General features: G+C 45.8%; 2 protein-coding genes across 2 annotated transcripts in view; one reads left to right on the top strand and one right to left on the bottom strand.

The window, feature by feature from the left end:
* Window positions 1–6,914: 6,914 nt before the first annotated feature.
* The window catches only part of T265_14212 (hypothetical protein), a gene marked incomplete at both ends in the record, with an annotated part of 36,938 nt that continues 18,264 nt past the window's right edge, over window positions 6,915–25,588 (bottom strand). Inside the window, 14 exons of the mRNA XM_009172597.1 lie at window positions 6,915–7,363; window positions 8,226–8,405; window positions 8,447–8,643; window positions 9,184–9,477; window positions 10,780–10,992; window positions 12,185–12,507; window positions 12,916–13,174; window positions 14,813–15,121; window positions 15,264–15,422; window positions 16,532–16,713; window positions 17,918–18,128; window positions 19,390–19,573; window positions 21,887–22,167; window positions 23,359–23,605. Of these exons, the coding sequence (XP_009170861.1) occupies window positions 7,126–7,363; window positions 8,226–8,405; window positions 8,447–8,643; window positions 9,184–9,477; window positions 10,780–10,992; window positions 12,185–12,507; window positions 12,916–13,174; window positions 14,813–15,121; window positions 15,264–15,422; window positions 16,532–16,713; window positions 17,918–18,128; window positions 19,390–19,573; window positions 21,887–22,167; window positions 23,359–23,605 (3,277 nt within the window). The remainder of the gene's footprint in view (window positions 7,364–8,225; window positions 8,406–8,446; window positions 8,644–9,183; window positions 9,478–10,779; window positions 10,993–12,184; window positions 12,508–12,915; window positions 13,175–14,812; window positions 15,122–15,263; window positions 15,423–16,531; window positions 16,714–17,917; window positions 18,129–19,389; window positions 19,574–21,886; window positions 22,168–23,358; window positions 23,606–25,588) is intronic.
* T265_07134 (hypothetical protein) lies at window positions 17,088–23,929 on the top strand (the record flags this gene model as incomplete). The annotated part of the gene is made up of 2 exons (XM_009172578.1): window positions 17,088–17,307; window positions 23,670–23,929. 2 exons carry the CDS (start codon window positions 17,088–17,090, stop codon window positions 23,927–23,929), a joined length of 480 nt encoding a protein of 159 aa, XP_009170842.1.

Genomic DNA, 25,588 nt, shown 5'->3' with positions numbered 1-25,588 from the left:
TTGGAATCTGTTTTCTACTATTCTTCCAAAAACAATTGTCCTCATACCAGTTTTTCTGGCTGTAACTTATACTCTCCACAGGAGCAAGTGCCTCCGATTACGTACAGCTGTTATGAAGAAACGGTGAGGTGGAACAGGAGTCATGTGTGGAGAATCTCTCTGCGTAACATTTGAACGCCACCCAGCGGGCAGCGCAAGCACTATCTATGTTACGAGAAGTTTGTTTCAACTTTCTTTGTCCTATTCGTGTGCTTCAAGAAGGTTGCTTGGACCTATTTTCCCATCTGTATAGAATGGCATATGGCCGGGAAATCACCACTGTTAAGCTCCGATCTGTCCAAAGCCTAACATGAGTATCAGTTCTGTGCAAAATACACTCGCAACGTCCCTATTTCTGAACACTGTGCACAATGGCGTTATCCAGGTCTTCAGAATAACTCAAGTAGATCCAAAACCACCCTATTACCAGTTTGAGGAGAACTTGGAAGTGAACTTAGATGTGGACTATCCTGTCCATGATTCACTCAACTGGTTTCGGAGTAACAGTCTCCAAACGTTTTTTTTTCGTAGAGGAATTTCTTTTCTTCAGGCTGCTTCTCGTGGACTAGAAAACGCCATGCAGTTCATAAATGATCAGTTGGTTTGGAGTTGGGTTCGTTCACAGAACTATAAAACATTACCTTATCGATTTTCAAGGAAATGGCGTTATCTAGGTGACCCCATTTTGGACTGAATAGAAATACTGAAATCGGTTTATTTATGTTCGCTTAGCAAGAGTACTCAAGCACCAATGAAACCAGCCGTTCATTCGGTCATATTCACACCCTGTAGTTAAAATAAGTAGTCTGTGCCTTCGGAGTGTGATGAGCTTTGGACGAAGGATGGAGCCACAATCACCTCTTCTCCATTCCTGTTAATGGGCTTTTTGGTGGCGCATGCGTACCCTATTCCAAAGGTTAGAAATAAAAGAACTGAGTGATCAACGGATACTATGTAACAAGAGTTGAATCAGATTTCAGAGAACAATGAGTTTCTGGATCCTGAATTAAGTAGCTTTTGCCTAGTATCTAAGACATTCCACTCCGTGCCCAAAACATCTCCATGGCATGGGGAGGCCGAAGAGCAGACAACGGTACAGTACTCCCCGGTCTTCTAGTTTTGGTGAATTCCCACAAGTTTATCTTTTGGGATCGGTTTCTGCCAAGAAGCTAACTTATAATCATTGAATTGGACCCTTCATACTACTTATGAAATACAAGTAACATTCTTAGAAGGGAAAACTTTTACGTAGGTTGCCGAGCCGTCTGAACTTGAACGACTGAGTACCGTTATCCATGGTCAAATAATATACTTCATTGCTTTTTTGGATACGCCACCCCCTTCAAAGTGCGGTAAGTGGGAGGACATGATATACATACACAAAAAATGATGGTTTTCAGAGTGGGGAATAAAATATGGACCAAACGGAGAATATCCCCACCGCTTCTATTGATTTCTGTCAAGCTGATACGGTTAGACAACGCATAGAAGAAAGCGAATGTGGGTATGCAGGCACGCGTGCGCGCGCAAATACGAGCGAGAAGTGAAGCTAGGAATGACAGTTAGAGAGAAAGCGGGCGGGCATGCGTGCGCGCAAAGCAGAGAGCGCGAGAAAAGATCGTGCGATCTGGAAACACGACAACGAAATCGTACGAGACCTAGTAAAGGACAAAAACCAGAATGGGGACATGTTCATCATTCACATTATCATCGTTTTGCTATTGTTCCTGCTTTTGCTACTTGAGCCTGTGGTTATTAAATGAACGGATACGGTTCAGACGGTTAGGGCTTTAGGAAATATTCATTACTCATGTTTGATTTCCTCATAAAAATTGCCAACCAGGTAGGGCAAGGCAAGCTTTATTCATCAAAGAAGTGAAGCACTGCCGGTAGTCATAGGTGCTTGCGACCCACTGACAATTGCGGAGCTGATCAGTCAAACAACAGAATACAGCGTAATCTAGCTTTCGACATTCGGGTCTCATAGATACTGATTGCTTCAAGTTGACTGCATCCTGAAAATGGAGCCAATACTTAATGCATGGCTTATGTGTTTTGTGTTTATTCTGAATTGTCAGCATAATAGATCCCAAGAATTTCCCGGAAGATTTGAATCCGTGACCTTCCAATGAATTCAGCTGTAAAATCATTTCGGTGCCCAGCTGCCATGCCACCCGCGGGAAGCACGAGGGCTGAGGTTGCCCAAGCCCTAACAGGAGCAGCTGAGAAGCAGAGGTTGGGTTCTTGACGCGGACATTTCGGTCAAAAAGATTCCGCCTCAACCACTGAACTGTGTGGAGCTCGATCTTCCGATTAGTATTTGGTATTGGCATTTGGTACACTGTCCAGCCTCCCCCCTCCTGAAAAATCCATTCCCCTCTCTACTGCTATCTCAAATTGCATACAGCCAAGTGGAGTACCTTTGTTGGGCAGAATAACCAGTTAATTGAAGGAACTAGAAAGTCAAGTCAAGCACCCATCCAAAGCGGAGTGATTGTATTAAGTGACCATGATTCGCTGTTCGACAGGAATGATGTCCCGGATAGTGACCACTGTAATGCGGTAAGTTTGTGAAGCACAGCAGCAGCGGAATTAAGACTTGAGCTGTCTTGATAACTAACTGCTCAAATCCTACCAATTTATCACATTCAGCTTCAAATGTCTGCCTGACTCTCATCGCTATTCTCCAACGCAACCGTCGAGATCCATCGGTTTGAGCAGCGCACTACGGGTAGTAGGGTAAACTATGAAAGAAGTGCATTGTCGATTGATTTCGAGGATTCCGTCGTACAAAACGATTATGCTCACCAATACAATGCGTCTCTCTTGCAAAAAAAACAACTATAATAATAACTGAAACCCATGCGTCCATCAAACTTTTATCAACGTCTTTTGTCGACAAGCGATATGCGCCTACCTTTTAAAAACAAGGTGAAAGAAGTGTGAAAGGAGAGGTGAATCTCCTACGGTTCTCCATCCATTGGTTTAGGAATGCATCCATTGACCAGAAATAATCGAAAGCTTATTCTCAGCACGCCCTCTTGCTGAAGAGTTAACCCCTATCCAGAAGTTTCACATCCGGACTTCGATTAGAGCCGGATTGATTCGATCGATGATTATTGACAGCATGAAAGGCATCAGTTCAACTGTGCAACAGTTATTGAGTCTTATTAATAAATTAGTCCTCTAAAAGTAGTAGGTATACGGGAGAAACTTCATACCCTGTACAGCTCTGTAGCAGACAGTTCCGTTCTAACAGAACGTATTCACCTGTCCGCTCGTGACAACAGATTTTTTTCTCCGCTTCACGAGATTCATTGGTTGTACTCTGAGATTAGGTAAAAACGTCTAAGTCAAACTAGAGGAACTTCCCAGGTCAGCGAAAAACCAACGTCCACTAGATTTATCGTAATTCACGAACAAGCGCCCGATCAAAATATCCCCCCTAAACTTTTTAGCTCATTAATCCCTTAGCTCCCTACGTTCGACGTCGGCGTTTCCCGTTGGACGTGATCTAGCGTGCGAACCCTCCGGAAAGAGGTCTTTCCAGTAAAGACTAAAATCTATAATCCCATGACTTTGATTATTAATTTACGCAAAAAAATAGCTAACGTGATGGGTGAGTGTAAGCGGTGGGTGCCAGCTCATGAATATCAGACTGCTTGGCATTCAGAAAACTGACATCCTCGTGTCGGAAAATGAGAAGCGTGTTCAAAATAATTGTGAGAACGCGTGGAAAATGATTCGGAAGGACTGTAAAGACCGACAGACTAGCGTACTCTAAAGTCCCACCTTTCACTTGATGCTGGACTGGACCTGATATTCACCTCTATTATAACGGAGGCCCTGCAACATGATCACAAAGCGCCTCCAAGTCTAACTGACTGCACATTAAAGGAGGTCGTGAGGGTAACATCATGAACTTGCATATGACATACCTGAGTTCGACCCTAACAGTTGACTAACAATCTACCTCATTCATTCGCACATTTGTTAATTCATGCCTACTAACCATTGATTGTTTCCAGCAATCAGCTGGTCCACGCGCAAAACCCCAGAAGCCGAATCGTTCAACAAATGTGGTGCCATGAATACAATAGTAAAATAATAAAACTGCACAAAATTCAAAGCGTGGGTCTACGCCGGTTTCTGTACACCGGTTTAGGAACCGCCGATTCCTAGCGGGATCCCAAAGTGCACACTGACTCAAGACAATGTGGTTACAAGACAGCGAAACACACTTGACAAGGCCACAGAAAGGTTTAAGTTCGTGGGGAAAAAACAAAACTGAAACAGCAAAAGCGGGGAATCACGTTGTACACAAAAAGAATCAACACTGACAATACTACCGGGATAGCACGGTAGTTCGACTGTCTGGTTGAATATGGTTAGAACTCTGTGCATATCTGGCACGGGATAAGGGAACAGTCAAACTCTCCCTCGAGGCCGGAGGACAGATTCAGCTACGAATAGGGCTTTTACGGATAGCTTTAACAGGAAAGTAGCCATTATATGATGAACAGGTGGCAATTAATCCTGAAAAGGGACTATCACGCATCTTGAGTAACATCTGCTAAGACAGCTTTGTAGATAGTGGGAAGACCCTAAGTTATCAGTTGAGATATCACCTTGCAAGTGAAGTCATTCTGAGCTGTTTCACCACTATCGATAAGTTAGCCACCGCTGATCAAGCACTTATAGCCTAATGATGTAAAGTCCAACGACAAACCAGACCGTCGCAGATCCTAATCCCCTTAGACCGGAGAGAGATGCACTGCGTCTGAATGAAACAACCAGATTCTGACCGTAGACTGATCCGAAATGTGCAGCGAACGTATCCCAGTTGAAGATAGTATAACGACGGTGTACAAATTGGGGAACCTACTCCATCGTAAGACGCTGGGTATCCTTGTCCCAACTCCAAATAATCTGTTCAGAGCCTACCCCCTAGCGTACATTGTATCATCTCCGCGAAAGCAGTAAACCTTCGGCTAGTTGGGGGGGGGGGGCAGAATGAAGGATGTGAATCATTAGCATCAGATACGAACCAAGCTGTTGCAGAACCACTTTATGTGTGATGTGATCCATGAATGAGTGGGCGGACTGTAAATACAAAATATTTCAGAGTATGTCAACGTTCAGTAAAGAACGCAATGCTTTCGTGCTTTGAAAAAAAACGCTAGTGAACAATGAGTTTCGCCTATTATTTTTTGGTGATCAGACGGATAAGAAATACCCCCGTTCATCAGTTGCTTTTTCTTCTATTGCGGTTTGCCACATCGCCACACTGTGATCATTGAAATCTTTATAGGACTGACCGCATGCCAAGGTGTGCTCTTTAGCAGCTTGACTACGCCTGGGAAATAGTCTGGAATCGAAACTTCAAAGTTTAGTTACTCATGAGTAAGTAAAAGCGATGTAAAATACGAGTGGATGTCGTCGGCATCCCTCGCGTGCAGAAAGCAAATCAACTGTTTGCCGTGGTGAAATAAAAACACAAGAGATTTCCTCAGTAACTATCATTCCTCCCCCACTCCCTCGAACTATGCTGCTTAAAATGGCATAGTGGAATGCTTGACACTATCTTGACGGGTAAAGTCCGTAAAAAGTAAAGTAAGTAAATGCAGTAAAGTCCGGGAGAAAATGAGTTGAATTAAGATGGGGCGCTATGGAGCACTGTCGGTGCTAAATAGATGAACAGATTTGGTGTAGTCATTTGAGAGGTTATTTTCATGGAAAGTCATGAGGTTTCAACGGTGGAAGCAAAAGAGGCACAAAGTAACCTCCCTCTAGGGGGATCAAATCATATTTGATAAAACGGAACCTATATCTTTGCAGTGAAGCAAGCCTAACTGGATTCCTACCTTGCTGATGATGAATGCTCAGTTCGTTCTCTTCGAGCGTCCCAATAAGTGAGATCGAGGTACTGCCAGGTTGCCAACGTCAAGAAGGGAGCAGCCTATATGCCGTGGTTGGATTCGAAGCACGATCACCAATGTCGCGTTTTAACCACTGAGTCACCCCGAGCTCGACAGAAAGCTCGTGTTAGTCCCTAACCTGGAGAGTTAAACTTAGTTGTTCGCGAGTACCTAAATTGGTACAAGTAAGAAACTGGCAAACCTTGCATGTGGATTCAGCTTTTTCGGATAAACATCCCAAAACCTAAAAAGCGCGGTACTGAAGAGTTTCTCGTGATTGGTCTTATCTAGATTGAAATCCTTACAAAAGAGGAGGGCTTACGGTGGATCTCTTAGAGAAGATAACCGCGTGAGGGAACCAAATAAGGAAAGTAGTGAATGCAACATGTTATTCTTGTCACCCAAGTTGTCCTACCATGACGGACATGATCCGATCGAGCCGTATCAATGAATCGGACGGTTATGGCAAATTCAAGGAGTGCGGCGGGTTACACGTAGTAACAAAGAGAGAATTGCTATTTGATCTACTTTCACCGAATTAATAAAGACCGAGTTGATGCTCCCGCCGGTTCTCAGAAAAAGCAGGGACAATGAGGTAGACCGACCCAACCAGATCTCTGTGATTGCACCAGTAACCAATGCCATCTGATAAGTACAAATCTTTCCACCAAATCTGCTTGGGTGACTTAAGTCAATAAAACAATCGAAACAGCTGGAATGAACAGCCTTGGATATGCTAGTAAGTGTTTCGGACTTATTCATAGTCAAGGTCAAACTACTTTTTGAGAGAAATCACCACATAAGGCGTATTAAACCACTTTCCTGGGTGTCACCCTCCTAACAACGACCAAATACGGTTTAAAAAGCATCATCCAGTGCTGGCCGACGAAAATATGGGGATGTTTTGTGTCAAATTTGAAATGAAGAACTACGGTGTATGCTTAAATTCCCTTATTACGCGATCACGCCGACCCGAGGAGATGCGTCTCCTCATCACTGTACACGAACAATCCCAAATGAATAAAGTGAACCAAAAGTTTAGCAAATCAATTTTGTGGCAAAGATCAAGGTAGAGTTAAAACATTACAGTGAGGACAAAAAGGCCGGATTAGTTGTATACTCCAGAAAAAACAACTGTACAAAAGATATTCTGAGTGGTTCCATTTGATCAAAATGTGACCTTGACGTGGAACTTTCTCGGAGCGCGAGAGATTCGCCATGAATCCTTCTCTTCGAATTTGCTGTAGAGAGGTTCGATACGCATCGATTTCTTTGCCCGAGATAGTTTTGTCGGATCGCCGAATTTGAAAAAATTCGGGGCGAATTCCACGAGCCAACGGGGATCGATTGTAGTCACCTCACGCATATATTCTTTCGTAGTCATCACAAGTTCGTGATAGACAACCCTGTGGAGATGAAGTTGTGGGTAATAGAACACGTGGATCAGGACCAGCGAACAGGTCAGTTGTAGGTCTTTGTGCATCGATTGTGAACAAACCGGAAGATTCTCCGGAAAACAGTCCCCCGGTACCGTAGAAACACGAAAATAGGCTTTTGTATTGGACCACATGGCTTGTGTGGCGTATTTTTCTGGGGGCCTCATGCTCATGAATAAACTATGCTGTTCCGTTACACGAGTATGAAGCGTGTGAGTCTCTCCAAGGTCATTGAAGGAATACCTTCCGGCACTCACACGAGTTGCCCGGAAGGAGAGCAGGGTGGATGAAAGCAACCTAACCAACCTTTCAGTTCCCAAAATGGCGAACAGGACTCTACACAGCGAAGCAGGCTAGTGTATCTCCAAACAGTTCAGACAAGGCAGAAATTCAGTCACTGATGGAGTAGAGAAGGAAAGAGTCTGGATGAAGGGGCAAAATCTGAGCTTCGCGGGTTTCTGACGGGGAGGTTCAACATTAGCTGCTTAACTGCCGCATGTCACAGCGGCCAAAAAGACATAGTCAGGCTAATCGAACTAGCTGAAACACCCATCTAGTAGACCCGGAAAGCCTGAGTGACTACCTCAGTTGTTACCTGCAATCCAAGGGCACCTGGATCAACTTCACGATCATCGATAGGAACACACTTCGACTCGCAACTTAGTTGAATTCACGCCAAATCGACCGGGAATTATCCACCCTGGAATTATCAAAAATCACACAGCTAACCGAACTTATTTAGTTGGATATTGAGATAGACACGTAAGTGATCCGAAGTCTGGTGTTTGTTAATTCTACGGGAAATCGAGTGGTGGCATGGAGCAGAACTTACCAGTCTGGCTGTCTGTTGAACAGAGCTGACGAAGGATGGATGTAGACGACCTGTTGATCGACCAGTGTGCGATAGCCTTCCTGTGGATCCTTTTTTGCAGCATTACGGAAGAAACCGGATAAGATCGCCTTCTGAGCTAGCGCAGTTTTCTTCCCACAAGAGACCACGTCAAGTTTGTGCCTGATGGGGTGGAGGTGAGTAAAAGTGGCAACACAACTTACCGGTCCATTATGCCAAGAAGCTGTTTGCGAACATCTTGTGCTCGTTTGAGCGTTCGCGCCTGTATAAAGTTGTCGTAACACCAGGGGGCAGAGAATTTGTTGTTTTTCCACGCGTTATACACAGCCAACAGAGTCAAGTGGTCGCCTTCGGGTTGGTGGAATTTCGCTTTACGTTGATCAGCCAATTCAGTCTTTTCCTGACAGTCATAAAATAAAACATTGGCATAGTCAGTAAAATGTGCGCCTTATGGCTACGCTGATGAATAGATGAATCAAATGATACGGATTATGTGTCTAACATTTACTTCACTATATCAGGTGAATCAATGAACCCCCCTAAAGCAGGAGAGCTGCGTGAACAGTCGCCCAGAGACTTAACTAGTACGTACCTTGTGCCTATAAAATGAAAAGAACACTTTTTGAGAATGCCCGTTTGAACATCCCTAACTTCCGTGGTTGGCAATCCAAACTGGACAGTAGAAGTACACGGGCTCTTACACGACCAATTACCCCAACTGTCTGTGACCGTGATTTACCTCAGTTGTCCGCAAACACCAGTGGTTCGCCCTTCTAGTCCAGCTAAGAAGCATGTGAGAATATGCTCAACCGGTTGCATGAAAGTAAAGGAGATCTGGCGAATCGGAGTTTCAGACAAGAAAAGTGGATAAAATGAGTAGTCAGACCAAAACGAAGAGCATCAACGGACAGACAGTTAGTGTGTGGATGTGGTCACATACCTTTGGCCGGTAGAACACATTCTGAACGGACAGCATCGACACAATGGTCAAAACCTCTTCAGAGCACTGCAGATGCACGGACATGATGAGCATTTTGGATAACATTGGCTCCAACGGGAACTCAGCCATCTGAAATGAGGCGAAGCATTCAGGTTGACGAAAGACAATGGCAATGACAAAAGACAGAGAAGTACGAGGATCAACCAAACATACCCGTCGACCCAACCGCGTCAAAAGACCTTCATCATCCAGTGCTGACAAGCCGTGTAACGTTTCCATAGCAGCAACAAGAGTCTGTGGTGGGAAAGAGGTGAAGTTAACAGTTAATAGTGCTCCTTGAAAGAATCCAAAAAGCTTCGAAGAATCACCGAGGAAAGTTAAGGAACTCCGGCTACAAAAGCTGTAGTGAAACACGCGGGCAAAATACCCCCTGATGCCGAAATCGCTGGGATGATTTACACCGCAGCCGCATGCGGAATTCACGCAACTTTCTGTACTTCACTTTAATTAAGCTATCTCCTGAGTAGGGATGAACCGGCTTGTTGAATGCTTCAAATCGCAGCTGCCCAAGCGTGGCAGGTGGTGACAAGTCTCCCGAAGACATTCATTCAGTGTGAATGCGTGGATTACAGTCGGCCTACAGATCACGTTTAACGTCAGACTTGAATGTCAATCCATGTTTTCATCAGACTAATTTAACGAAAAAGCCTGTATTGGCTCGGTTTAGAAGCCGTATAAAGGCGGTGAAGAGCGTGGACAAACCGTTGGAGTCGATGTTGATGAATGAGCTGTTAGAGTCGAGCGGTGCCAAAGCACCGACGGTGAGGCCTGAAATGCTGCTGAATACGACTGGATAATTGGTGGATCGGAAATGTTTATGTTGTTGATCAAGCGGCTGTTGGGCAACAAATCAATAGTCATGTGATCAACAACCAACTGTTCCATGAGGTACTTTCCTTAGTCGTCCATTCGTCCAAGATGAGCGATTCTACAGCAGTTATACTGCTCAGTCATTGGCGAAGACAACGATACTAGTGATGAACACCGGCACTCCATTTCCATAGTTTTTTGGCTCACAGGAGCCCTGTTTCGAAAAAAGGACAAAGGAAGGAGAATCCACGTGGTAGCATACCACAGAAATTCAGAGATGCCTACACGCAAACAACTTCGTCAGCTAATAGCACAAAAGGCAGCTGCAAAAACGCAAAAGAGGGTTCGACAACGATGGTTTGTGACGTCTCCAGCCTTCGCCGCTTATTCCAAATGGTGGGACCACACAGAATCGGTCCACTTCTTGGTTCCGTAAGAATCGTTGGTTTATGGACAAGCCGAACTGATAATTCAAAGTTAGAAAAGTAAACTATAAGTAGTGCTTAGTCCCGACGTTTCTCAAAGATGCACTATTCGGAATTACTAGTCGGTAGACTAATGAGTGGTGATATCCGCGCCTTGTCAGACGCAATGATGTTCAGGAGTGAAACCGCGCTCTCAAAAGGGTCCCTGAAACACATGACAAAGAGAAGTCAAGTGAGTCAACTTATAGCTCCACAGTCAGACTGGTGGTGAGAACTGATCGCTCGAAAATGAGCTACACACCTGTAAGGGAGGAGGATCCATGAAATCGAACGACAATAGATCGTTAATCCCCATGGCCTTGAGCTGTAGAACGGTACTGGCCAAATTTGTGCGTTGAATCTCGGGCACATTGGTGGCAAGCATCTCGTCTCGATAGGCTCGTTCCGTGTACAGCCTGTAGCACTTGCCGGGACCCGTGCGTCCGGCTCTCCCAGCTCGTTGTTTGGCCTGAGCCTGCAGCATTTTAGGGAGGAGAAAGAGAGAATACAAAATGAACAACTGTCGCAAGTCCGGGAAGTGAAAATAAAGTCACCCGGTGCAATGCTCACGATTTGAGGTTCACTAAAGCACCAATATCCGATTTTAAAAAAACTATGAATGCATGCCCCGACTTATTCCACTTCATAATTATGGTCAAGCAGCAAACAGCTCAGTGGTTAAGGCGCGAACTTTGGAAAGCTTAGGAGTGTTGCACAGTCGTATCATACCGAGAAGCGTGAGAAGGGTCCTGAATTTGCGATCGTACTCACCTCATCTTGCAGTTGCGGATCGCTAATCGATAGTGGGTCGTGATTTCGGTAGATGTGCACTACTGTTGATTTTGAATCAGAATAATACAGAACTGTAAAGTTACCTCCCAGGCTTGAAACTGTGAAATCAAATTTGTAGGAAAAATTACCAGAAAAGCAGGGATTACTGAGCTCTGTCCGTTGGTTTTTTAGCGACAGACACTCCGAATGATGCGAGAGGGAGTGCGACCGGCTGAAGGCGGACCTCAAACAATAACCTACAGAGATGTTGGAAGTAAATATACATTTGGATAGCGTTCCTTGTCGGGTACATACATCAAATGGGTTGGGCGAGAAAACTTAGCTGACCAATAAACTTGGTTGCACTTTACTACGGACAAAGTTAGGAATTCCACGCACACATAATTCCACAAAAACAAGGACTAGTTGATTTGCTCCCTTCCGGGAGCCTTGACTTATCCGTCTGGAGCTCGATATAGCTCAGTGGTTGTGGCACGGATTTACTGACCAGAAGGTCTGCGGTTTGAACCCAACTCTGCATCTCGACTGCTCCTGTCTAGGTTTGAGCAACCTGGCATTATCTCAGCCCTTGTGCATCATTCGGGTGGCGTGACATCTGGGCATCGAAAGTGTGTTACAACTGAACGAATATTATGGTTTTTCGACTGCTCTGTCTAGGTTTGAGCAACCTGGCATTATCTCAGCCCTTGTGCATCATTCGGGTGGCGTGACATCTGGGCATCGAAAGTGTGTTACAACTGAACGAATATTATGGTTTTATCCGTCTGGAGTTATTGCATCCCCGAACACCGAGCACGATAGGGAAGAGGACTTCGGTGAAGTAGTCGAGGAGCCTTTAGGAGCGGAATACCAGAACTGATTACAAGAGGACGTACCTGTGAGATAGGGGTGACAATCAATTGATCCATGCCTGACTTGCTGCTGTATACCTTCTGTTTGACAAAGCCAGGGTCGATCACATAGTAGATACCGTCGATCGTCAAGGAGGTTTCGGCAATGTTGGTTGCAATCACCACTTTACGCGACCCTGGCGGAGCCGGATCGAAGATCCGTGATTGCATTTCGGAAGGCAGAGCGGCATATACCGGGAGAATAATGAGTTCGGGGACATCGGAACCGAGTGCTTTCATTCGTTCGTAGAGAATCTCGCAGCCCGAGTCAATTTCCTCTTGACCAGTGAGGAAGACGAGAATATCGCCTTTGGAGCAAATCATACAACGGTGGGTCAGGTTACGATCAAAGGCCACAAAAAACTTGTATCCTCAAGTGATTCCTAGTAGGCTGCACCATGTGAAGAGCTACCTGCAGATTTTGAACATCCAATTTGGACGCAACAGGATTTATGAATACCCATCAGCGGCCAGTGTGCCCGGTTTATATAGCACCAAACAAGCATTCAGAGAATAGGTCAGCGGAGAAAACTGAAGGAGTTGTGGTCAGTAAACAATCGGGTAGAACAACTGTCAGACAAATGAACGTGATTCATACACGAGGCTGATGAAAGACCCAAGCATGAAAGAGACAGTGAATAGTAACGGGTACCTCATGCATCCGAAACACTGATTGTGGATGAGAGTGAGCAAAAATCGTCCAACTGTTTACTTACCTGGCGGCTCTGTCAGGTGAATTTGCATCACCGTATTTAGAGCAGCATCCAGGTAGTCATTTTCCGGCTCCAGACTGTACAGAATCTCTACAGGATAAGTGCGTCCAGGGATGGTGAATATAGGCTGAAGAAGTAGGAAGATAAGTCGATAGAATGGTAAATGACCTTCTTGGGAGGCGGCGGGTGCAATGAAAATAGGCTCACGTAGGGCGACTAAGCCCGGTAGTTTTGTGCGAAAGTTGTTAACGTGGATACTGGCCTGATATGCGGTGCTGTGGTCAATAATTACTTTAGGCTGCCTTCACCTGAGGGATGAGTCGTCTTATTCGTCTAACTGCTACAGTCGCTCGTGTCCACATGGTCGGTTCGCACGTGTCATTTTAAAGTGGATTCGATCGACAGAACTTGCCTGTCGTACATTGGTTTCCTCACTCTCTTATTGATTAGCAACTGTATCAGATCCAGATTACGATCCAGATTACAGTGAAACACCAAAAAATTTGCTTGGGTACAAAAGAAATCACAGCCAAGATAACAGAAAGGCACCTTCCAGTGTGTATTCGTTTGGCACCTCAGACCTCGTGTAATTCCTTATCTTCCTGCTACCATGTTCTGCCAGTTGTCTGTTTTGTATCACTGGTAACAAAGCACACGGCTCGCACTTAAGCACAACACCTCTATAACAAAAACCGACAGAAGATATGAGGTTTGCCAGCAAGCTAATCGGTCCTGATGCAGCCTAAGACCTCAGAATACCTGAGAATTTACGGTATATGGCCACTACACATCGGTTCCTAGCTGCAAAGATCCACCTTGGGTTCCACCATCCGTCAATAACAAAAATGGTTGACTGTTAGGTAGGTCTGAGGGAATCTTACTGCCGGATCATGGATAGCCCCTCGTTGCTTGGAAGAAAGTTCGGAGTTTCTGTATTTCGGCTAGGTGAAGAGTTCGTCCTTCCAATAAAGCCAATCTACGGTGAAAAGCTAAGAAGCACCGTACAGGTGGGAATCACCAACAGTGCACATCCCACGAAACTTAGTGTTTCGAACCTGCGACCTTTTGACCAGCAGCTGAACACACCCGTTTGTCCACGAGCGGCTGCTTAGCAATGTCATTGGTTCTTATTTAGCTAATCAGTATGTGGCCACGTGATGCGGTTTCCGTTGGTGAAGGATGGGTGGCCCTATGTTCTAAGTGAGGACTAATCACAGTGCCAACCAGCCATCTTTGGCCAGACGGTTAAGTGTTCAACCACTGGCCAGAAGATTGTGCACTAGAAACCCTGAGATTCGTGATTCCCAAATAGAATGAAACAGCTGTACAGTGCTTATCCGCCTTTCACCATAGATTGGCTTCACTGACAGGATGAAATCTCCACTGAAAATTGCGAAATCTCCTCACATCACCATCGATTATGCATCTTGCCTACCAATAAGATGAAGACTCAACCTAGAAGAATATAGAACCCCTTGGGATAGACATCACGGATGAGTCTAAAGCAACAATCCTGCCCGCAGTTTGTGCGGAACGTGAAGCTTGTAAATCTCACGAATTTTCCCATGCACATGTCATTTGAGGACTTCGGAGATGTGAATTTTGTTGGGTAATTTGATTAATACATAGGGCACTGTCTGACTGCAACGGAGGCAGAACATGTCATAATTGGTTCTATGACTGACTTTTCACATTGGAACGATGAAAATTTCCAGCTACAGTGATAACAATACTACCGCTACATTTAAGTTTCAGTGTTTTACCTCAAGAGTGGTGTTGGACCAGTTAATCTATTCTGCGTCACACTGTTGAGTGGAATACCAACTAAGCTCTGATTCCCGTACCCATACGTGATGTCTAAAAGGAAAACCTGCCAAACCCGTGAATAATTGGAACTTACTGCTTCGAAAAAGTACTGTGAGAATTTGACTGAGTCCAGCGTAGCCGATGTGACAATCAGTTTCATATCGTCCCGTTTCTGAATCGCCTTCTTCAACAATCCAAACAACACATCCGTATGGATGGTGCGCTCGTGTGCCTCATCCAACATGATTACCGAGTACTGACGCAGGTCCGGGTCGATAAGACATTCACGCAAAAGCATACCATCTGTCATGTACTTTATCTTGGTCTCCGGAGCGGTGCAGTCCTCGAACCGAATGGTGTAACCCACTTCTTGACCAAGTCGACATCCAAACTCTTCGGAAACCTAAAACACGAAAGGTACACGAAGATTAGTAAACATAGCTTTGCATGAGGAGGGGCAGCGCCTGAGGCCACCGATGAGATTCTCTCTAAGAAGCAGGCGAGATTCTCTAGTGGACAAGAGAAACCTAACGCCGTTAACTTACTCTCTTGGCAACGGACATTGCAGCAACACGACGTGGTTGTGTACATCCGATTCGGCCAGTATTAGTGAAACCGGCCTCGGCCAAATACTGGGTGATCTGAGTTGTTTTTCCGCTGCCCGTTTCACCAATCACAATGAGAACTTTATTATCGTTGACGGCCTGTGATGGGGAGAATTTGGAAAGGTCATGCATTATTGGAAGGAATGAGGTCTATTGACGTATATCTTGTCCATCATATTGTTATGTTCCACCTCACCTATTATGGGGAACAAAGCTATACATTCAAGAGGGGCATACCACCACCATCACCGTAGTCCAGTTAGAGAACGGAAAACAAGTCAGGAGCTTGCATTCTAGCCCCCGGACTACATCAAACTTGTGGTCAAGCATATTAAAAGCGAGCGATCAACGCAAGAGGCTAAACGTTGAAGAAAGCAGAAGATCAGCATACCCGTTTTCACTGCTGCTTCAGTTGCGTGGGTCCGGCCTTTTGACAACATGAACGTAATATAAACTAACGCATAAGGAGATGGGGACGAAAATTTCCCGAGTCCTACAACCTATGCCGGAAGGCCAACTGGTAGTATAAATATGCTCCTTCCCTGGTCGAAATCACAAGCAATGCGGATCTCATGAATCTCGGAAGTGACTCCAAACCGTAACTTTCCGAGGATTTAACCATTCTGCTTTGGTTGGTCAGCGATGTGATCAACCTTTATCAAGACGGGTCATAGGGCAACTCGAAGCTCAATAATGCAACCTCGTGATCGGGTATCTGCTGGAACGAAATTTATCGTTCCACTCTACAGAATAAGTTATCGGGTTTGAAGCTTCCGGCAACAGCGAGTTACCGTAGTGCGTGGAGATACCCTCGAAGAATGTGACGACTGTGAGCACTGAGAAATCACTGGTCTAAATTAATACTCGGTAATCACTGAGGAACCTGAACTCTTTTATCAATAGGTGGAGATTTCCACAAGAGCACTGCCAGTGTGCTTCGATGCAAACACTGATTTAGTTGTCTTATGGCAGAATCTACTGACATCATGATAGTAGCTAAAGTATCAGGCCACTTGTTAACAAGGCAGAGAACATTGTGGGGGTGTCCTGATAGAGTACGTTTGGTACAAGTTCCGATGCACAAGTGGTTATTGCGCAAAGTAATATCATTACATAAAAAATCATTTAGCACGGAAAGTCCTGGACATCAAAGTAGGGATATGAAGAAGCTGGTGGATGCCTATCAATGATACTGAAATTTAGCTTACGTGTAAAAGTTCATCTTTCAGTTTGAATATGGGCAGAGACTGTCGCTGCTCCAGTATGGAGCGAACTATTTTCTTGCCAACCGCACCCGTCCGAGTACCGCCCTGTACGGCGCGTTTCCACTCTGGAACGTCTTTGAACTGTTCCGAGGAACGAGGACCGCCAAACTGGGGTTTTGCATCCACTGAAAGGTAAGAGAAAGAGAAACTGTGTGGCTTCTTACCCAAAGTGAGAGGATACAGACCTACATATCCGGACGCCCAAATAAGACAGTTCAATTGTGAAGCGAATTTAGCGGTCAGTCAGATACACAGATGGCAGGAAGCGATCTGGAGGTAGCTGATACCGGTATACAATCCGCGTGTTAGTAAAGACACATTTCAAAAGGTGGTAGAGGGGTCCAAAAAAGAAACCTCCAAGATGACAAGAGCCCAAAGCGATAGACACTTGGTTATTTGAAAGGATGTCAGCGGCAACCGTTATTGCTGCACCAACATCGTCGGAGAAAAATTCAAAGGAAAAAACGAGGAGACATGTTCCCTAGTTGTTTGCCCTTCTATGGGCTCGCTGAGCATTCGCTTACAACCCGGAGAAAAAAAGTCACTTAGAATTCATCATCCAAAGAACCGAAAAATTGTTCAGCTGCAGAATCCTTTCGATGCCTCAATGCCATGCCACAGAAGGAAGCACGAGGGCTGGGATACTGCCAGGTTGTCCAGACCTAGACAGGAGAATAAGAAAGGCAGAGGTCCTGTTCGAACCATGGACCTTCCGATCAGTAAATTCGTGCTCTAACCAATTGGGCCATCTCGCCATCTCACCCAAGGAACCAGTCAATGGGTGACCACGTCATGTGGTTTCTGTGATTGAAGGATGAGTGGCGCTATGTCCTGTCTGCGTGAGAGCTAATCGTAGTGCTCATCAGCTGGTCGTGACCAAACGGTCAGGTGTTCAATCAATGACCGAAAAGTTGCGGGTTCAGAACTTTCTGAGTCTTGTGAGAAGAGTACTGCTGGCGATTCCCAATAAGGATGAAACAGCTGAGCAGTGCTTCTCGGCTTTTCAGCATAGATTGGCGTTACTGATAGGATGAAATCACTGTTAAATACCATTACTCACTAAAAAAAAGTTGGCTTTGTACGCCCAAACAGAGCAAAGGAAGCCAAAAAGAATGTGAACATTACATAAAAGCCTTTAATAGATGAGAGTAATTGTTAGATGGTGGAGTAATGTAATGGTTTGACTAAAAGGACCAAATGAACAACCAAGCTATCCCGTTCCGGCTACTGTATTTCACAGATTACGTCTGTCTACGATGGGATTCTAGTCTGGGAGAACCCGTGTCCATAAACAAACCGAACGAACGAAAAAACGCCCAGGACCCTTACAGCTTGCTCCCATCGGGTCATGCCAGTCCTTGCCCATGCGCTCCGGTGCTGCTTCGCGTTCGGCCATCATTTGACTCTGACGTTCTTGCTGCTTCATTTCTCGACGCTCCTTCTGCAACGCCTGACGCATCATGGCCGCTTGCTGCAGCGAACCGTCCGGGTTTTTGACAATCCGAACCGGAGACAGATCCATCGCATGCCGCCCATGGCCCTAAAAGAGGATAAGGTAAAGTGGGTGAGCGACAGACGTTAGATGGTCAATGTGCTACAAGTTTACCTTTCACGGAGTAAAGTTGAGAGTTTTTCATCTGAAAGGCATTCGACAGACGTTTCAAAAGGTGGGAGATAAGAACATTCGGCAGGGGGTACGATGGAGATGTATCAGTTATCGCGAATAGTTGTGTCTACTTATCAGGCCACCCGACCAGAGCGCTAATTGAGGTTACTATGCAAAAACTGGCTACATGAGAACTCTCACACCGCCGAGGAAGTGCTGCTCACATCACCATATCGACACTGATTCGGTCCCCTTATTCGAGAACTCGTGCCGAGACTTTCGGTGGTAGAAATGACTTAGTGAACTGTCAGTTTTTTATGGGTTACCTTTTGACGTAGTCAACAGAATACCCTCTTAATTTCAAAGCGAGCTACAGTGGCCTGTTCTTACCTAGAAAAACTATCCTGGTCGCCATAGGATCCACATCAACCAGACGTTTCATGAGAAAGTCGGATAGCCTGGGGACGCTAGGTTTAGATAACAACGTCTATTTGTTTCGAGGAAGATACGATGATGTAGAGAAACACGGGTTATTACACCTCCTGGCAAAAACGTGTGCATACCCAACTGTGTGCAGGTGTGTCAGATAAAAGGCTCTCCCAGCCCAAGTCGACATTGTGTTCAGGTTGGTACAGAGCTCAGCTGGCATGTAATTCTACGGGTAATACACAGTAGAGTAGCGACGACCATGTGCATACCGAACTAATGCGAGGTCGATGAGCTCAGTTCGTTTTTTTACTACCGTACATGCTGACACTCAGATGTCTCACTCCCAAGGGAATATGAGCACTCGCAAAATTTCACTACACACTGAAGGCTGTCAGGCAAGTAGTCATCTCCCAGGGAGTTAACCCACGAATACTGGGGATGTAAGTGAACATACAGACGTAAAACGTATGAACGCTGGCATACAACCTAGATAAAATGCTTCAGTGTGTGTTTCAAACTTGCACTGTGTAAAGCAAAGAGAACCGAACCTTAGTCGCATGGCTGTAGAACAGATGTTCGATGTGGTTCCGAAATTCATCTAAACGTAAAAATGCATAATCCCATTAAAAGTCACGTGTACAATCGTTTCGAAGTCTACAGAAAAGTCGCACTCTTCGCTACGAATGCCCCCTGGAACCCACAGAAATCTCATCGACAGGTGAGGGAACTTGTGCTAGTCGGTGGGAAAAGTGAACAACAAACCTACCTTTAAGAACGGCGGTTCTTCCTCGACCAGTTCAATCTCCATATCCTCATCGGACTCCTCATCCTCTCGGGGTAAAAGTCCGGTTTCCTCGTCGAAATCCGGAAGCTCTGTTTTTTCAATCACCCCAGCGGACATCATCTGTTTCAATTCCCAGCGCTCAGGACTACTGATTCGTTGCACTTTTCTGAAACGACCGAAACCAAACAATGAGTGAATTGGATAATTTCAAAGGTTTACAATAAGTTCATTCATTTTGCCAGGTCCTGTTCGGTGCACAGCTGGCGTGCAACTCGGATGAAGTACGGGGGCTAAGAACGAACTAGTCCCACTACATGACTGGGGGGATTAACCAAAAGAAAGAAGATAAGTTTACCCAAAAAAGGGCCTATTTTTGTCATTCGGCACTATCTCCAGCTACTTTGATCAAAGCCCCCAAGTGTTCCTCTAAGCAGCAACACAGAGGGTACGCAAAGCCTCACGAGAAAAGCTCATGACCGCAAATTTTTCTGCTGGTCATGCCGTTAAAATGCGCGATTGGGGTCCACTGCGGTAGGGACCGAACGTAAGCCTGTCAAACGCGCCAACATAATCTCAAAGGCTCATGCAGCAACCCATAAGAGGCTAGTAACAGTAAATGTGCGGCGTCAACGTGGATATCACCACAAGACAGGCAACATTTCAGAACATAGCAAATGGATGTCACTTGACTGAGGCTATTGGAATTCGCAAAGCACGGATACCAAACACAAGATGTTCGATCTACGTAGATTGAAGTCCACTTATCGGTAGACAGCATGCTGCAGATACGTCTTTCTTCTCAAAAAAACACACTTGGGCATCTCAGCTTATGACAAATTGAACACCATCTCGCCCCCCCCCCAAAAAAAAACGTCCATTAACTCGAGAAGTCTTCGGCTATCTGGACGACATTAAAGGCACACGGGGAGCCTATTAGCGACAGTGATAATACTCAGCTATTAATCCATTTGGTAGATGCGTGTCGGATCATACACGGACGTCAAGTGCGTCAGTGTGGTGGAGTGTAGTTTCCCGCCACAGACCACTCAGTACAGGATCCGTTCGAAAGCGGAAGATCGGTGCTTAGTGTCCATCTTCGGACGTCTAGCTTCCCATTCGTACTACTGCACAGTCATCTTCCCAGAAAACAATGTCCCTCAGTATCGCTGGAAGTTTACCGCATATCTGGATGATTCGCGAAATCCCAAACGGCTTTTATCAACCAAACAGTAAACCCCTGTTCCTCGCTTACTACTGAACAACTTCCTCACGTGTCCGTCCCACATTCCTGCCCCCCACCCAAACTTCAGTTAACCGTGGTCCAATGTGTAGTATTAGTTACAAAAGAAATAATTCGATCTCTTGAACATCAACTCGAACGAACCTTATGGTAACCTCGACGCTTCACATTTGGTTGAAGCACATCGCGAACGAGTTCGATTCAAGCCTTGGTTGAATCTTCAGTTTTCACCAATCAGTATGCCAATCCATGACCTGACAGATGTCAATGATGAACATGTTGGTGGAGCTATGCCAAAGGTGCGCTTAGCTCACGAATCCCACAAACCGGTGCTAAACACACATTAGGGGCATTGGGTGGGCAGTGCACCTTTTCAATGACTGATGCAAAGCTCGCACTCAGGTGACCAGTGAACAGGTGAACGCGCGCAGGTAACCTACAGCGCAACTTTGACTGAAAGGTGTAGCTGTTGTGTACAGTGATCGAAATATACTTCAGTATTGGTAGGCGATCACACCTTACAAGACATTTCTCGATGCGTTATGGGGGGTTTTTCACTTGCTTGGAGGTACCCTATAGCAGAAATTTTTCAGTGTACTGAAACCATTTCTCCCAGGTTGGGTCATTGCGGCCTTTGTGCAGTTACTCACCGGTAATAGCTTACATGAGCACCTCACTCCAACAACTCGATATTTATCATGCGGTACTAAGTTACACCTTTTTACCAGCACAAAACAAACCTGGGTGATCATTTCTAACTCATTCGGGTGGAAATTTTTGACGACCTAACTGACAAACTCACTTCAAAATAGAACTCCATCAAACGCTGAAAGAAGGAATTAGAAATATCCGCGTACAACTAAACGTGCGTTGTCCTAGTGCTGAATGTGTCGGAGGACGTTCACATTAGTTCTGCCTCTCAAGAGAAAGAAAATTCCCCCAAAAGGTCCAACAGGCCGTTACATTTTGGCATCCGTTTGGCGCCAGCCACTGATGGCGAGTTCAGAAGCGATCTAAATTTCCGGCATGTCGCCGCTGCATACAGTCTGTATGCCGTATAAAAGTACAGTTCTTAATCGCTTTGAGTGTCAATAGACTCAGTGTATCTTTTGTTGTTGTTCTGCCGGGGGCATTGGATCGATAAGTGGGCCAAGACACTACTATTTGGCGGACGTATCATATTTAAAGATTTCCGGCCTCAAAGCCCCACCAAAAAGACTAGAAGCTTGGATAGCCTACCGTTTAGGGCCAGAGTCCAAGTCCTCTTCCATCACATCTTTCCTCGGCCGAAATAGTAAAGTCGAGGCGGACAGGCCGGCATCCGGACGATCTGGATTCCTCGCTCCATCTATATCGACTTCGTCTACGTTGCGCATTTTGCCTTTCGCTGGGTCTGTCTGGTGGCCGGATGGTGACTTGCCACGTCCACGTGGATTCAAATCTTCTCCAGTTTCTTGATTTACTTCCTTCATGCTCAAACTGGTCCTCGTACCCGTGAAAGAGAGCACTTTGACATAGACCTACAGTGTGGAGAAAAAGACACTCAAGGGTCCGACAGGAAATTAAATTAGCAGGGCCAAAAACCTCGAATAGCCCCTACAATATCGAATACGGGTCTGCGAGTTATACGAGAAAAAGCGCATGGTTGACTCCAGGTGCCCTGAACAAAGGGTGGTGCAATACAGTTTGAAGTGATCATGCGCTACAAAGTCAAAAGTACAATCAAGAAGAAATGAGGAAGAACGTTAGTTTCAGAAACTGCACCTAAAGTAAGTACATAAGAGGTGAGTCCGTCCGACAGACCTACCATGCCACCGTCGGTCAGCTTCCGAGCCTTTTGTCATTGGCCAGTCATCAACTCGCCTATGTCTCCAAGTAGCTCATTCTAATTATATGCGGCAACAGCTTAACAGTAGACACTGGGATGGACCCGGTTGTTGAGAGGGAGTCCAAGCTCAAACAGTCACGCTATTGTTTGTGTTCAACAGCTCTCTATATACCTCTCTGTGTACCTTGCACTTGGATTTACAAAGGCAAGAGATGCACAACCAAAAAATCATAAAAAGCATTTTAAATGCTTAAGGACCTTACTTGAGTCAAATCCGATAAAACTGGCTTGTCTACCTACAGCTAGGCTGGCAGTTACGTTGGAATGCACATAATATTTTCCACGGTGCCTCAGAGGTTGCCCTAAGGTAATGAAATGCCAGAATACAGAGTGGGACTGGGAATCTTTTCCATGAAACCCTGTGCCTGTACCGATCTCGAGAAACCGCACTGATGAGAGTGACATGTAGAAGCTTGTATATAAATAACCATTGAAAGTTCGGCGAAAATCGCCCTGGGGCAAACGTCACCGAAACATTCAAAAAGCAGGCTGCACGCTACAAACGGGGCAACCACCTGTCCTGATGAGAACGAGACTCGGTAAACCGATGGGTCAGTATGGAAGTGGAAAAAAGTGACTAGTCTACAAGGCAACTGTGCCACAATGGTTACATAGAGTCTCCTCAGAAACCAGAACTAAGAAGAGATCCCTCTTGATTGACCCCTTGAAGGTTTTTTTCAACGGCAAACTTCCTCACAGAAGATACTGTCCCTCGCCAGATTATGTGTGTACCGCAGACACACACCGTCAGGGACAATGTTTTATAGATATGGTATCCAAAATAGGCAAAAAAAGAAACGAACGATCGGTTGTGATGACATACCTTCTGCATTCGCTGTACTACATCGCTCACGTTGGCTACGCGACCCTCTTGTCTTATCTGGGAGATATGTACCAATCCTTCCCACCGCTTTCTCAAACCCTCCAGCTGCACGACAGCACCAAAGGCCAATATGTTTGTCACACGTCCTGTGTAGATTGTACCAACAACTGGTTCAACGGGCAAGGTCGGGCGTCTTGATGATGATGCACCTCGGTTATCCGGAGAGCGACTACCACGCCTACGGGGACTGCGACGTCGTAAAAAAAATATTAGAAAAAATCGTTCAGTTGTAACACCTTTTCAATGCCTAGCCGCCATGCCATCCAGAGGAAGCACGAGGGCTGGGATACTGCCCGGTTGCCCAAGCCTAGACAGGGGAAGTCGAGTGGCAGAGGTCGGGCTCGAACCACGAACCTTCCGATCAGTAAATTCGCGCTCTAACCACTTGGGCCATCTCGCCCCACCCCTGGCCATACACTGCCCACCTCACGGTCGCTTACCTTGGGCAAGGGGTTATGCGAGGCAGACGGGTTTCCGAAATGGGGAGTACATGTTCCAACCATGTTCCTAAAACCATCTGGCGTACCTACGCACCCCCTAATCCGATGTTCCCACCAAACCTGACCAATGCTTCAGAAACGCCGACGGTCAGATGGTGGGAGTTTCCACATGTCATCTGCGCGTAGGAGCAACGTTTCTCATTCACACAGCAGTATAGATCGAAGTGCCGCTCTGTAAACTCTGCCATTGACAGACAAACTGATGTCCGTTTGGTACCATAGGTGTCGGAGTTATGCAAATGCTGCTCTCTCTTCTATCGGATGATGCCTGTGCGTCCGGAGGTAGTAGAAAAAGTAGACATCTACGGAGTGTACCTAAATTTCAAGCGATGCAGCTACTCTGCCCAAGCCTAGACAGGGGAAGTCGAGTGGCAGAGGTCGGGCTCGAACCACGAACCTTCCGATCAGTAAATTCGCGCTCTAACCACTTGGGCCATCTCGCCCCACCCCTGGCCATACACTGCCCACCTCACGGTCGCTTACCTTGGGCAAGGGGTTATGCGAGGCAGACGGGCTTCCGAAATCGCGAGTACATGTTCCAACCATGTTCCTAAAACCATCTGGCGTACCTACGCACCCCCTAATCCGATGTTCCCACCAAAACCTGACCATGCTTCAGAAACGCCGACGGTCAGATGGTGGGAGTTTCCACATGTCATCTGCGCGTAGGAGCAACGTTTCTCATTCACACAGCAATATAGATCGAAGTGCCGCTCTGTAAACTCTGCCATTGACAGACAAACTGATGTCCGTTTGGTACCATAGGTGTCGGAGTTATGCAAATGCTGCTCTCTCTTCTATCGGATGATGCCTGTGCGTCCGGAGGTAGTAGAAAAAGTAGACATCTACGGAGTGTACCTAAATTTCAAGCGATGCAGCTACTCGAAACCGGCAAACCCGAATGTCATCTGAAAGGACTGGAATTTTCCGCTTTGTTTTTCAGGATGTTTTTGTTACTGTTTTCCTAGAACCACACGTGAGTTCCACAGCTACCTTGCATTCTCGTGTTTGGGGCCCACATTTCCACCAGTGCCTTTCCTTCATCAAGCTTCTTCCAGCAACAATAAGTGAAGTAGTCAACAGCTGTATCCTCCCCATTGATGTTCATCCAGCACTACTTGTGGATGTGTTTTAACCATGGTATAACAGGTTCTGTATGGTTAAAATTCTAAACTGTTCGACTAAGCTACAACGCCCGGGTGTGCGGGGCTCACGCATCATATAATTTGCTTTCCTCTGATTCGGCTGTCTCCTGTGTGAGAATCAGTCGGCTTCTTGAATGCGTCGAATCGCAGCAACCCGTACAGGGTATTGCTGGCCAGTCTGGCCGATATTAATCCAATGTTGGCTGCACTACCATAAGCCGTAGACACCCTGCGAATTCAGGCGTCCCCGCTTATTTATCCTTATCAGTATTTTGCTAAATAGCCATTTGTGTGTCGTTTCTCTTTGGCACGTTGCTGCCATGCAGTCCACATGAATGCCAAAATCCTCTTGGTGTTGAACTTAAACCATGAGTATTGTGGTCACCAGTTGTTTTCCGTGGACGGTGTTGCAACGCCTATGTTCGTCCTTGGCCTCCCGCTCTGCCCAATATGGTATATCAGAAGGCACGGTAGCCTGAGACAGTATTTTATGGAGCCAAAAGAAAACTACTACAACTGTATCTG

This window comes from Opisthorchis viverrini, assembly GCF_000715545.1.
Source record: "Opisthorchis viverrini unplaced genomic scaffold opera_v5_159, whole genome shotgun sequence".
Classification (NCBI taxonomy): Eukaryota; Metazoa; Platyhelminthes; class Trematoda; order Opisthorchiida; family Opisthorchiidae; genus Opisthorchis; species Opisthorchis viverrini.
This window is presented reverse-complemented; position numbering and strand designations above follow the sequence as displayed.